At 45.7% G+C, this 14,351-nt stretch overlaps 2 protein-coding genes across 2 annotated transcripts; both read right to left on the bottom strand.

Annotated features, from left to right (window-relative positions):
- Window positions 1-2,473: 2,473 nt before the first annotated feature.
- Window positions 2,474-4,749, bottom strand: LOC116797685 (neurofilament heavy polypeptide-like). The gene is made up of 2 exons (XM_032709473.1): window positions 4,702-4,749; window positions 2,474-4,033 (listed from the first exon to the last, which is right to left on the bottom strand). Exon 2 carries the CDS (start codon window positions 3,969-3,971, stop codon window positions 2,970-2,972), a length of 1,002 nt encoding a protein of 333 aa, XP_032565364.1. The 5' UTR covers window positions 3,972-4,033; window positions 4,702-4,749; the 3' UTR covers window positions 2,474-2,969.
- Window positions 4,750-7,936: 3,187 nt separating this feature from the next.
- On the bottom strand, window positions 7,937-11,389 carry LOC116797670. The gene is made up of 2 exons (XM_032709436.1): window positions 11,290-11,389; window positions 7,937-9,999 (listed from the first exon to the last, which is right to left on the bottom strand). Exon 2 carries the CDS (start codon window positions 9,979-9,981, stop codon window positions 8,713-8,715), a length of 1,269 nt encoding a protein of 422 aa, XP_032565327.1. The 5' UTR covers window positions 9,982-9,999; window positions 11,290-11,389; the 3' UTR covers window positions 7,937-8,712.
- Window positions 11,390-14,351: the final 2,962 nt, after the last annotated feature.

The raw sequence follows: 14,351 nt of genomic DNA, 5'->3' as shown, positions 1-14,351 counted from the left end.
ATCCAAGAGGGTTTCTGTGACTTGGTAATGCTGCCTGACACTCCTTTGCAGTGATTCAGTGTTGATTTACAGTCAAAGAATTTGCTGCTTATCATCTTAAGAGGGCAGCCTGGAGCCTGGAAGAGAGCTGAGTTATCCTCACACTACTACATGACTAATAAATCCCCCAATTAGAACTTGCCTAAAAAGATGAGACAAAGAGCAGTAAAAGGTCTAATTTGCCTTCACTCATCAGTGACAAAGAGAGTTTAGTGCTTGTGGAGTCAGGGATGTAGATGTGCTGTGCTGGATGGGACAATAGTTCTGTTACAGAACAGTCTTTGCCTCATCCAGGGGTAGGAAAAGGAGTTTAAAAGCATTAAGGTGCTTTCATAACTTAAGCCCTGCTCTTATAGGAGCCACACTTGAAAGTTTTACCCTTTATTTTTGTCAGAGTCTAAACACAGTGAGCCCAGTTGGTGTTCAAAGATTTACAAAGAAATCATCAGGAGATGAGTAGTTTTCCTTCTGAGGCCACTGATATCAATATCCAGCATTTTAACCAAATATTTCACAAGATGAAAAGGACAAAAACATCACTCCTGACATCAGAGTCAGTGCCAACATCAGAAATGAGGCAGAGTCTCTTCTGACACAGGCAGTTAAAGCATCAGAATTGCCAAAATCTTCCCAAGTGTAGTTTTGGGTAGGACAATACAAACCAGGGCACCTTGAGAGTAAAGCCTGGCTTTGCAGAGCTGGGGGCACATCTGGAAACCCCGAGGGATTGTGATCAAGGAAAGCACCAGGGCTGGAATAGATCCATTGGAAAGGGAATTGCAGCTGTTGTTCTCATTTCCCAAGGAACATCTCACGCTGCTGACACTCAGGGAGATGTGGTTGAACACAGGGCACTGCAAAAACTTCTTTCCCAAAATTCCTGCAGTATTGCACGTGATGGAAGATTATTCCCCTCTGTCAGGATTCTTCTGAGAAAGGAAGGAAAAATGTCTCCTTTTTGAGAACATGAGCAGAATGTCTGTGACTCAGATTGTGTTAGATTTAAATCCTAAATTTCTAAAAATCTGAAAATACTAAAATTCAGGTAAAACTGAAGTGCAGCACAGTGCCACATTTGCAAAGTGGTGATCACTTGGCAGGTTTTTAGGGATTTGTGAAGCTAAGCCTGCAGTATTGTTCTGCATGGTACCTTTTGGGATGAAAACTGATCCCTGTCACCCATTTATTTCAGTGTGTCATGTAATTATTCACTTTATTTTGACTCCAGATTAGCCCCATAACTTCAGCTACCCCCAGTCATAGGGGAGTGAAAGTTGCTGAGTAACCCTTTACACAGTTCCCTGATCACTTGTGAGATATATTTACTAAACCACCAGCACAAAATACAATTATAGCTCTTGATCTCAATATCTGAGACAGAGGCAGGATGATGATGATGATTCACAGAGGTTTTTACTGCCCTTTGCTACCACTGCTTCTTTTTCCATGATTTCCTCAGGCCTCCTTGCACTGGTAAGGAAGAAACTGCAGACTCACTAATTATTAAATCTGAATTCTGTGCAGTGAGGACACAATTTCCAGACTAACAGCAGCAGCTTTGCTGGAGGCAACCAAACCCAGGGCAGCTTGTCAACATAATCAACTGATGTAGGTGCCTCTGGGATTCTGAGGAACAGCCAAGGGGAAGGAACATGTTCTGTGTTGTTTAAGTCACGGGAGATGAGACATTTCTATGGACAGAATCTCCCTTCAGAGCTGATCATAAGGAAAAAAATATATATAAGTCTGGCTTAAGTCACAGGGTTTGCAGTGGGGCAGCCTAAGCCTTGATTCAAATGAAATCTTTTTAAGAGTACACCACCTTCCTGATGTGATTAAGCACATAAAGGCAGTAAAACCAATCATCCTTTAAATAGATGCATAGCTATCAACATCCTCATATCCTGACTTGCCTTTAACTATCATTTCTTTCCTCCTGTGAGCACTGTTACTACAGGATGCAAGAACACAAGAGCTGGAAATGGTTTCCTCAGGGAGGATCTCACTCTCCTTCACGTTGTAGTTTTCCAGCTGTCTAGTACAAATCATTATTTCACTTTTAAATCCCCATGAGCTCTAGCAGAACAATTTGGTGTAAAAGCCTGAAAGAAGGAAATTAGGCTGTATTATTTTGCTGCTTCCCTCCAGCACCACATCATCTGGAAAGTCAGTGAAAGTTGTACAACTCATCGGGTCTGACAGGAAAACTCCCCCCTATTTAAGACCTGTATAATTAGAGATTAGCATTGCATATGCAGTTGCCTGAGATTTATTGATTATTTGCAGCAAAATGACCACTAGAAGCTGTTCTTGTTGCTCAGAGCCTGGACACAACTCCTTCCAAAGGCCTCCTTATCTGAGCTGCTTGACCTCCACTCAACAAGCACAAACCATAAAGCAATTGCCCATTAATAAAACAACATTTCACAGCAGTGAGTGTTAAAATGCACCCATTTATTGATTCCAGTTGCAACACAGACTTGACAGAGTGTTTCAACACCATCAGTTTCAAACAGCAGTGACAGAAAGAGTGGGGTGTAGAGACAAGTGGAATTAATATATGTGGATGTTTGGCTGAGATGACTTAACCCTGTGCAGCCACAGGTGGGGAGAGAGAGCTGTGAAGGGCACAGGGTATAAGTACACGAGGAGAAAAAAGCAAACCACCTGCATAAATACACTTTTTGTGCTGAGATCCACTTAGCCCTCCCCCAAGTAAGAAGGAATTTAGTGCCACTTGCAGAAGACAAGACACATTTGAAAGCTGAGGCTCGCTCTCCAAAGCAGGCTCTGCCAAACCCCTGCTTTCTGGGGGCTTCAGGGCACAAGAACCCACTGGCACCTCAGTCCCTTTAGATCAAGGCAGCAGATTCATCACTGGGCTGCAGACAAAGCATCTGTGGTTGCTGCTCCAGATGCCACGTGCTCTTTCAGTACTCCTCTGGTTTCCCCCCACTGCTGACTTTGATTTTCTCCCTCTCCTGCAGAGCATCCTGGGCTCCTGCCAGGCAGCACGGGATCTCCTCTGCTGCCTGCCCATCCTCACAGAGCTCAGCCTTCTCTCCAGCTTGCTCTGCTTCAGAAGCGTTTGCTTCCATACCTTCAGTAATGGGAACCTCTGTGTCTTGTCCCAGCTGGAGATCAGCTGGGCCTTCAGCATCCTCAGCAGCTCTGTGCCCATTTGTGATGCCCTCTCTTGTCTCAGCAGCCTCCAGGGGCAGCCCTGAGTCCTCCCCAGCAGCCGGGGAATCACCTGCCTCCTGCACAGGAGCCTTTCCAGCAGCAGCTTCCTCTGCAGCACCCCCAGCTCCAGCCTCCTGCCCTGCCCCAGGCAGCAGCTGCGACCCTGCTGGAGCACATTGAGCCTCCTCGGGTCCCCCCTGCACCTCTGCAGACACGTGGACATCAACCTGAACCTCTGAAGACACGTGGACATCAACCTGCACCGTGGTCTGGGGGAGAGGTGGCACGTCGTGGTCCTCACAGCTGCCAGCAGGACACGGAGCATCTCCAGACCCGCTGCTCTCCTGCAGGCTTTGTCCTGCCTGGGCTTGTTTTGCCTGTTCAGGGAGCTCCTGGTGCTGCATCACCTCGGTGGGAGGTTTGGCTTCAGGCTCCTGTGAGCCCTCCACACCTCGTGCGTCCCCAGCGGTCACGGGGAGCGAGGCCTCGCTGTGCTGTGCCCTTGGAGGAGCAGCTGGCCCTGCTGGCTCCTGTTCAGATTCACCTTCACAAGTCTCCAGCACCACTTTTGGAGGTTCAGGGCCTTTTGGAGTCCTCCCTATCCGTGCCGAGTAAAAATGGCTCTCCCCAGTCCATGTGGAGGCATCACAGAACATCTGTGGAGTCCCCGCTGTCCTCTTGCCTTTGGCCTTATAAACAACTCTGGGAAACACACAGGGCCTCTTGCTCTTCCCAAAAATCCCCCCCATTGCCAGAAGTGAAAGGAACAACTCAACCAAGCGCTGCTCTTAATGAGGAAGGGGCTTCACACCTGCAAGACATGGATATTTATTAGCCTGTACCCATTAAATTTTCCATTAAATCTCACACAGTAGTAGATGCAGAGCACTGTCAGAGATCAGACATGAGCTGAACAGGTGGGAATTGCACGTGGTGGGGTCAGGGGAGGCACAGACACCTTTTAAGAAATAACAGTCTGAGGAAGAAGGGGAAAAAAGAGACAACCCATCAATCAAACCAGACCACTCTGGAAAACAGTTACAGCTTTCAGGAGCCACTATTCCCTCCAAGGAGGTGTTTAGACTACCAGGAGTAGATGGGGCAGGAGGGAAGAGAGGCAAGGCAGGCAGAAAAAATTACACATAAATTTAAAATTCACAAGACACAGCATGGTTTATTCCTTAATAAGAACATTAAGAGAAGGTTACAAGAGACACAAGCAAACTAAAAAGTAAAATAACATCTCCCAGCACAAAACTAATTTGAGAAGTAGATTGCAATGCCTGCCTTAAGCACTTACACCAGTTAACAACAACAAAATTACTTGTATTTAAAGAGGCTGAAACTCTGAAACTGTGTATGAATTAAACCAAAGGACCCATCCCATAAAAATCAAACAGCAAGGCAGCTGGAGACTCCCAGACCACCCAAAACACCAGCACTGCCACCCCTCAGCACAGAGCCACAACCCCTCCTTACCAGCACAGCTCCACACTGAGCACCCAACACCTGAAAGCAAAGCCCCAGGCTGGGCTTAAATAGGAGGAGGCTTAAATAGGAGGAGGTGGTCACACTCAACCCCTTCCCCTCTGGCTCCCAGGATTGGTTCCAGCAGGTCCTGAAGTTCCCTCACACTATTTTCTGGTTTTCCCAGCCATTGGAGGTACCCTCTGGTTGCACTTCTGTGTGCAGTTGATCCATGATTAATTAACTTCATTGTGGGCCTTTGATAACTGGCACTGAATACTTAAAATAAAGCTAAACATTAATACAGAGCAGTCATGGACAGGGAAAACTGGCCATAATTTATAACTTGTGATGCCAACTGGCAAAATAACAACTGTCCTGCAGGCTGTGTTTGGGCAGGCCCTTAACTCACAAATGACATTGTGATCTCCTGTATTATTTTATGCTGGGCAGTTAGAGGTGAAAAATTATCCCCTTTCCCACTTCTGTGCTGTCTTCAACTGGTGGAGTCATGCAATTAGCTATTTTACAGTGGTTGCAGATTATTTCAGTGTTCCCAGCCCCAGCTGATCACCCTCTGTTGGCACTGACATCCCTGCATTGCCCTGGTTGTGTTTGCTGACTGGAAGCGAGTTGTAACGTTAAATAGGTCACATGGGCAAAACACAAAAGCAAATATCCATTAAAAACAAACTAATCCCAGCCATGAGCATAAAGGCAGGTCCTAAATATCCACTGCCAACAGCACCATTGCTGTTGAATGGGAAAAAAAAAACCCCACCCCAAAAGATCAAAATGGCTGGATTCCAGGCTTGTTTTCTTCACATAAAACCCCCTCAAACCTACATTTTTTTGAAGCCAGATCTGGCTCAGCATCCTCTGCTTTGCTGAACTACCGTGATTCCCTTACAGCAGCAAACAAAGGCAGGAGCATTTTGGAGAGGTAATTCCGTGTGTGCAGCCAGGCCTGGGACCAGAACATGACAATCCCCACGCTTTGCCTTTTAATGGGGTCCAACATCTGCTCTGCACGATAACAAGCACAATTCTGTGTCTTGGTGCTGCACCAAGGGCACATTCACACTGGCTCAATGTCTGGGGGGCTTTTACAACAGCTTGTCCAGCTTTATTTTTTATTTTTTTTTTTTTGTAGACTTTGTTTTAGGCTTCAATGGAACTGAAACAGAGGCAGGTCAGGATTTTTTTGGCTGTTGGAAACTTCTCTGAAGCTAACCCATGATTTTCACATGTGTGGTACAAAGATGACAGTATGGAGAGACTGTCAAAGAGCAGTGGCTGGAAAACTTGGGGGCTTTGAGGATATTTATGCCTTGCAAAACAACAGACTGAAAGGAAATTGCATCCCCAGCTGCTCCTGCATGGGTAAATTTTAGTCACATGAAGCTTTGTGTGTTTCCAAATCCTGCAGATGTTGTAGGTACTTATTTCAGTGTTTTTTACAATGGGAAGATGCTCAGTCAGCAGCTCATCCATCACTAGGTAGCTGGAATATTTCTGAGATTTAAAGTGTAACATTTCTTACCCTTGAATCACAGGAAGACATGGAGACATTCTAGTTAAAAAGTCCAACTTTGACCCATTTGAAACAAGCCAGAAAATCTCTTGCATGTGAAACACTACAGAAAAAGGCAACATCACACACACAAGTGGAGGAAGGAAAATCTGACTGTCAGAGCAATCACATCTTCTTTCTTTGCTAGGTTTAGTATTTGTTCCAAAAGCCTTCTCCAGTTTCTGCTACTGTGATATATTTAAAAGGGTTGTTCTAAAAAAAAACAAAACACAACATACACTTCTTTTTCCGACAAATACAAAGAAATAATCACAGCCCTTAGAAGGAGCTTGGCTTGGGTGTCAGCTGGGGATCGTGTTGCATGATGGAATGCTGCACAACAGGACCATTACAAACCCTTTCAGATGGCATCATTGCTCATAAAGAGCAGGCTGCAGTCAGCCCAGGACATCACTCTTTGTGTTTGGGGTTTTTTTATTGCAGAGCTCAAGCTGCTCCCTCGCACCAGAACTGTCTCTTCCTTCCAGCACACGGGGCAGGGCCTCTTGGTACATTTGGTGTGGCACCTCCATCCCCTGGATGATCTGCCCAGGGGCTCCCCTCACCCAGCACAGAGCTGATGCTGTGGGAGAAGGACAGGCTGGGGTTGAACAATCTCCTCTTCCCAGAACAAGGAGGGCTCTGCAGCCTGGCTGGGGTGTGGGGTGCCAACACTTTTCTTTTTCAGGTGGTGCATAACACCCTTCACATTGGAGACTCTGCCTTCCCCTTGGCTCCAGGATAAGGAGCCACATGCCCAAGGCTCCAAATGGTTAAGAAACATTTTCTGTAGCACAGCTACTTCCTGGAGCCCTCCTGAACAGAACTGAGGTACCAGCCCAGGGGCAGGCACAATTGCTGTTACTCAAACCTCTTACCTGCCTGAAGCAAAGTTTGGTTTTTGGAGGAGACTGGGAGAAAGACAAGCAGCAAACTCACTCCAGTCCCTGCTAAACAGCCCTCAGACACAAGCAGTGACAGGGAGGGACGTGTGGTTTTTAGCAGAAAACAAGCAAGTTCAAAAAGATGAGCCTTCAGGCAGCTTTGTGTAAATATGTTTATTTATTAGCTCCCCTCCTTTTAGGCACAAGTTCAGTATTGCTGCAGACACAGCCCACCTGAGCAACAAAGAGAGTTTACTGGCCTAGAGAAGCCTTTTAAAACCATAAAGCATTACAGGCACCTCTTTCTTTGCAGCTTATGGACGTGGAGGGTGAAGGAAGATTTGTTTGGCAAGTCTTACAGATGGGATGCTTTGTCAGCCTAAGTGCAGTTGGAAGGGCAGAAGTCAAGGTGTTAAGGAAGCCCATCCTTTCACCAAGGCAGTTTGCTGAAAGCATTTTCATCCTCAACATCACTTGTCACACTTGGCTCTCGCCTCCTCAGCTGTGCAAGACAAATGAAGAGTCACCAACAGGATACTTTGTCTTGCAGTTTTTTCCCCTCAGCATCCTGTTCCTCAGGCACATTATAATGCCTAAAAGAATTCCAGCTCACCATCCTCCCACCCTCCCACATACACATCTGGGCACTTTGTGTAGTCTGAGTTTGTTCCAAAGGCTCCTTCAAAAAGGAGTCAGTCTCTATTGCTCCTCTGAAGTGTGAAGAAAAGCACTGAGTAGTCTCAGTCATATTCCCTGCTCTCTTTAATGTCCAGCAATTAAAACATACTCAGTTTGGGGTTTTGCCATGATCTTTAAAAGTATTTTATTGGTAGTATAAAGTTAGGAGCATTAAAAGTCAGTGTATTACAGCTGAAATCTACTGACTTATGCATTCTGAGCAAGACTACATTTTTAACATCTGCATAAGCTGTACAGATTACATGAACACTTCCACTGTTACCAGAGATACAAAGAACAAACCAGAGGTAGTATTTAATCATCTTCCCGTGAAAATATTTGTTCAATATTGACAATAAAGCAGGAACTGTCACTTGTACAAGGAAATTGTACAGGGAGGTAGTTCAAACACTTCATTATTCTGAGGTAGCAAGGGAAGTGGCTGGTGGGCTCACAGAAAACATCTGACTGCACTAGATTAGAGGAGCATTTTCCTACTCTGCTCCCAGACTCTTCAGAAGAAGAGGTGAAACCTCACATCACCACCCCACACTGGGAGATGCAGTGCCCAAGACTAGCTCAGGGAAATCACAGTTAGAGTGATCCAGTTCTCTCCCAGGAAGGCATGACCTCCTGAAAAACAGCCACTGAAAATAGTGAGGAACAGAACTGTGACTAAGCTGTAGTTCAGGAGAATATCTAAAAAAGTCTATTGCACACTTCACACACCTGCTTGGCAAGACTTTCTGAGGTCTGAGGTGCATTCTACAAAGTCCTGAGTTGGACAGCTTGAGTTAATTGCTTCCTGTAGCTGAAATTCCTGAAGGCAGGTACATCATCCTTGCCACTGAACAGGTTTGAGACAAAGCCATTTGATCTTCAGGTCTCTCAAGCTTCAACACTTTCACCCTGTATTTCTTCACTACTCCCAAGCACTTCAGACAGCAAGAGTGGCACATTTGGGAACTCAGCTTCTTGCTGTACAGGCACTGGAACACAAGTTTCTGCTTCTTCTGGAAGCTCCACTGTTTGCTGCACAATCCTGTGCTGCAGCTCTGCCTCACCTGCCACAGTTTCTGCATCACATTCCCTGCTCCCCTCATCCTCCAGCTCCCAGAGCTCCCCGTGGCTGGACTGGGGTAAGAGCTCCCCGAGCCCTGCACAGTGCAGGCTCTCCATGCCCTGGGCAGATGGCACACCACACTGGGTCTCTTGCTCTGAGAACTCAGGCAGTTGGTTTGCTGGCTCCAAGGATCCCCATTCTGGGCACAGTGACCCCCAAGACTCAGGAGAGGCAGAGCACAGCCCAGCCATCCCACTTGCTGTGGCTTCTGAAGGAGTCTGCACAGTCAGGGCAGACAGTGCCTCCACCAGACAGGTAAGCTGAGCCTGAGCAGAATGAGGGTTTATCTGAGCAAGTTTAGCCCTGTCCATCCCCTCCATGTAGGGCTCAGTCTCCTCTGCCACCTGCCCAGCACAGAGGGACAAGTCCCTTCCTATGGAAACCTCTCCAATGTCTGCAGGAGGCTCCATCTCACAGCCTTGGCCAGGCACAGTTTCACTTCCAATCTCGATGAGGCTGAGAATATTTCTTTCCAGGAGGGTTATTCCAGCACACAGGGCACCCTCACTGCCAGGCTCTGCCTGTTCCTGGGGCTGCTCCTCACCTGCCACAAGCTCAGCACCCCGAGCTGTGTCCCCGACAGGCTGAGCCTCAGGAACACAAGGAACAGCTTCCATTCTCTCTCCTGGGTGACCCACTGCCTCTTGCTGGCCTTCAGCTTGGGTTAAGTCTGTAACTTCCACTTCAATCTCCTCATCTGCAGGGGCCACAAAGAAGTCCATGGGATTCCAGGCTGCCTCCCATCCCTCAGCCCTTCCCACGGGATCTGCGGCGGAGCAGGTCTCCGTGTTCTCCTCCAGAGTGTCAGCTGGTGGCCTTCGGGCCTGGCCCAGGGACTGCACATCTTTAGAGCCTGATCTGGGGACTTTCAGGGCTGGTGTGGGGGGCTGAGTGTCCGTGAACATGGGGGGTTCCCCCGAGATCTGCAGGATGGGCTTGGTCTCGCTGGTCTCTCCGTGTGCTCCCTCTGCCTCCTGCTCCCTGCACCTCCCGCAGACCACGCAGCACATCTGCTTGCTCAGGCAGCTCCCCATGCTGTCCCTGCCCAGAACCTGAAAGAAAGAACGACACTGTGTCTGTTAGCATTTACTCTGGCTGTTTAACAGCAACCTTGCCTTGTACCCCAGAGGTTTGCTGGCTTGGCTCCCACAGATGTCTGTGAACTCGCAGGGTCCTGCACCAAAAGGCAGCACCAGCAGCAGCAAACTGAGTTCCACACACCAGAGGATAATTTTCCTACCACACCTTGGGCAAGTGCTATTAAGGCAGAAGTAAGAAAAGCCCCACTGTCCAATCTTACCAGCTCAGGAATAAGAAACCTGCAGTGCTAAGGCAGTTCAGAGCCCCAAACTCAGCACTTAATCAAGGATTCACATCCATCATCCAGGCAGGTTTATTAATTAGCAGGGTGGCAATCAACACCAAGGAGGAGCTGCTGTTAATTGTGTGAATTAACAGTTCAGGTGCAGCACATTACAAGGGCAAATCCAGCAACTTGAAGGGGAAACTGAGTTTGCATTTCCAACTGGAGTCCCTACAAAATAGCAACAGAGCCACCCAAGCAAGTGGTCTTTGTTAATTAGGATAAAAGACTTGAACTGCCCACAGTTACTCTCCACAGAGGATATTTTCTTCTAGTGAAGCCACACAGGCTTGTTTTCTTTTCAGGGCTGGTACAGGAAAAAGTCACCTTCAAACTGTGGGCTAATCAACACCCCACCATAATCCATTAATTATGTTGTACACCCAGGCCTGAGCATTGTGGAGCACCACATTTTGCAGCTTCAAAGCAGACCTCCAGCCTCTCCACCACAAGCACAGCCTCATATTTATAAGAGCTGTTAGAAACATGAAAAGCTCAAGCCATTAAGTTAAGCCACGTGCTCTTAAGCACAAAAAAATATTTTTGAAGCTCAAGCTTATTTTTCTGCCTTCATCTTCAGTCACAGCAGAACACTTGGCTTAAGAACCAGCATTCCCAATGCTCAGATGGTTTCTTCCAAGTTTCTACTTTTATGTTTGTATTCCTTTAAGAAAAGGACAAAAAAAAAAACCTAAAAGAAAGCAAGTCATGTTGTCCTCTCAACACTTAAGTGCAGCCCCTGAACACTTAATGGAAAATTAAACCAATGAACAAATTTTCATGAGAAGGAACCTCAGTTTTGGGTCACACTTCCAGCATTTGAAAAAAACCCAAAAAACAAACCACATACTATCATTTTAGGATCCAAAATGAGCTAAATATCCCATCATCTTAAAATTTACACGTTTCCCCATAATGAACTTACTGAAAACCAGAGAGCTGGAGTTAAAAATTGTGGATTATTAACATGGTTACTTACCAGCCTATAACAACAGAATACAAAAAAATCCTCCCAAGTACCTCCTGAACCTTGAGCTCAACTTAAATAGCACTGAGGGGTCACACAAAACCCCTTCCCCCAGCTCCTGGAGCATCAATTCCCTGAATCTTTAGTTCCCTCCCATTCCCCAACTGGGAACAGCTGTTATGTTTTCCATCCTTTATTTTACAGCTGGAGGTGTTTTATTGGTCATTTCATGTTGCTTTTTATCAGAGGGTAAAAGTCAAAATAAAACACAGCTTCCCTTTATGGCCAAGGAGTTGTACCCAAGGCCTGGAGGCTGGTCCAGGAGGAATAAATGAAGTTTTCCTTCTGGATGTTTGCATTTGTGCTTTGTAATTTCCAACAGGTTAATTATGAGATTGGCAAAGTGTGTAAATTATAAGATGATGGGATCGTCCTGTGTTTTTTAGCTCACTCTGAACCTAAAATGATAGTATGGGGTTTTTTTTCAAATGGAAGTGTGACCCAAAACTGAGGTTCCTTCTCATGAAAATTTGCTCATTGGTTTAATTTTCTATTAAGTGTTCAGGGGCTGCACTTAAGTGTTGAGAGGACAACATGATTTGCTTTCTCTTAGTTTTTTTTTTGTCCTTTTCTTAAAGGAAGTACAAACATAAAAGTAGGAACCTGGAAGAAACCATCTGAGTGTTGGGAATGCTGGTTCTTGAGCCAAGTGTTCTGTTGTGACTCAAGATGAAGGCAGAAAATAATACAATAATATTAAAATGAGTGTTAATTCCATTAACATGGGGTTCTGTCTGCAGGTGGGATCCCATCCCTGGAAGTGACTTGCACAATTCCATTAACACTAACTAGACAATAAAATAATAAACCTAAAACGTGGCTTTTTATTTATGGTTCACCCTCAGTCTTAATTGACACGGCCTCTTCTAAGGAGAAATAAATATGAGGGAAGATGTAGTATTTTTGGTAAGATATTTTTTTTTGTTTGACAGCTTCTAGCTGTTTTCACAGTTCTCACAGCCTATGAGTCAGTCCTTAGTCTACTTTCATTAATTTTCTCATGACTTTATCACCTGTAAGTATGACCAAACTCAATAAAACCTGATTCATCAGGTCCAGACAAGAAAAAAAAAAAAGCTTTCAGTCAGGGCTGGGCAAACAGCAAACCATTTTTTTAAAGCCAGAGAGAACAGAGCTGCCTATTTTAAGCCTGTTCCCCCTCATGAGCTCCCTCCACCTTCCCTTTATCCATATTCTGGATTTTTAGCAGAGTAACATCACCCTCCTTGCCAGTAAAACAGCATCAGCCCCACTTGGCACCCCCAGGCAGGTGCAGGATGTGTGTTGGATACAACTTTGTATATTCTAGTAAATAAATAGAAAATGGAGGCAAAACACTCCTGCAAATTATTATTTTAATATCAGCATTGCAGTTAAAATTGAACAGCCATGCAATTATGCTGTATAATTAAAAAAACAGCATGATAAAGCTTTTCATGGCAGGATTGGGAAAAAAAACCAACCCTGTCCTTTGGGAAAGGGACACTGTGTTGGTGCACAATAGAATTCTTTGCCTTCGAGGAGAAGGTACTTAAAACTTCTGCCTTCAGATCAAGCTGTTCCATGGGCGTGCAGAGGAATTGATGCACAGGTTCCCCAAGGTACCAAGGGACTGATTCCTGCCCAGAGACTTACCCAGGACAATTGAACAGCGTGGAAAATTTGCTTTGTGTAAAAGTTAACGTTCTGATCCCCAGGACTGGCTGGTGCAAGGATTTGGAAATGGAACGTGGACTTTCCCCTTATGGGGTGAGTGACAGTAGGGACTCCAACACATCACAATTGCTTGAAGAATGTATTTTGACAGGTGCTTAATTACAGCAGAATTTCAGCAGGCATTTCATTCCCCCTTTATTGTTTTCCTGGCAGGTGGCACAGGACTGTGCACCGTGTCTATCAAACACATCTCCACCACATCCTCTGCTGTTAAACACAAAACAAAGCCATTAAATATTACACACCTCCCTTATTTTAGCATCCAGACGTGTTACAGAGCTCAGCCACCACTTCTGCTGTCCCTGAGCATAATTTCCACTGAGTTTCTCCTCACACCGCTCCCTCTTGTAGCACAAGCAAGATAACACTGCTGCCACTTAAAACTATTTTTACATCTATGTGCTTGTGACTTCTGTTTAAATAAAACATTGGTTCATGGGCCTTGACACGTTAACATAGTTAAATAATCAAGAGAAGTCTCATTTTAGTTTCAGTCTTTGCTTTACAGCATTATTGGAGGAAGACACATTTTGTGGTGGAGCTGAGGGATGTGTCTTGCAATAGCTCCATTATTTGTCTCAGTGCTTTAATAGATGAAAATGAGATTTTGTAGCTGTTCTCAGTCCTCTCCATGATTTTATTCCAGTCTCCAGGTGTTTTGCCTTCAGGTAAAAGTGTTCCAAACAAAGCTTGGAAGGTCTGACTGGAGGAGCAGTGAACAGCAGACACAATATCTCTTCAGCCCCACGACAATTATGGATTAAAATGAGGTTTTTCTCCAGAATCCTTGAAGAACGTCCCCCTCCTAAGCAGGACATGCTGGACTGAGCACAGACAGGGTTAACAAAGGGAGGCAACAGCTGAGAGACAATTCAGCAGCACAGTAAGGGAAATACAGCATCTTTAAAGGAGAAGCTGCTTTGAGCAGAAATGGAACTTGAGAGCATGTGGTTCAAAAGAGCTCTGAAGAACCCATGTGGCAAATGTCCTTTCAAGTGAGAATGTCACAGTGTCAGTTGGGCAATCCCAGTTAGAGATCAGGACCCCTGCACCTTATTACAGCCATTATCCAGGACTGCTGCTCAGCCACTGCCCGGGGTGATTGCAGGAGAGCTGCATTAGCTGAGCTTTTACACTGCTCTTTTCTCCCCCATCTGTCATCCAGAGGGGCTCTTTATGTCTAGTTATAGCATCAGAGGGGAAAAAAAAAAAATCACTTTGTTGTAACTGGTGGCTGAGCCAGGTTGAAAACACTCAGAGTGTGAACTGCAGGGCTCAGGTTTCCTCAAGCCCTGTGT

The sequence above is a fragment of the Chiroxiphia lanceolata genome, chromosome 23, assembly GCF_009829145.1.
Source record: "Chiroxiphia lanceolata isolate bChiLan1 chromosome 23, bChiLan1.pri, whole genome shotgun sequence".
NCBI classification, from domain to species: domain Eukaryota; kingdom Metazoa; phylum Chordata; class Aves; order Passeriformes; family Pipridae; genus Chiroxiphia; species Chiroxiphia lanceolata.
The sequence above is the reverse complement of the archived record's forward strand: the minus strand, read 5'-3'. Positions and strand labels throughout refer to the sequence as shown.

What these genes read in the sequence shown, in the direction of transcription:
- LOC116797670 (XM_032709436.1), bottom strand. Translation starts at nt 9,981, where the DNA reads ATGGGGAGCTGCCTGAGCAAGCAGATGTGCTGCGTGGTCTGCGGGAGG.
- LOC116797685 (XM_032709473.1), bottom strand. Translation starts at nt 3,971, where the DNA reads ATGGGGGGGATTTTTGGGAAGAGCAAGAGGCCCTGTGTGTTTCCCAGA.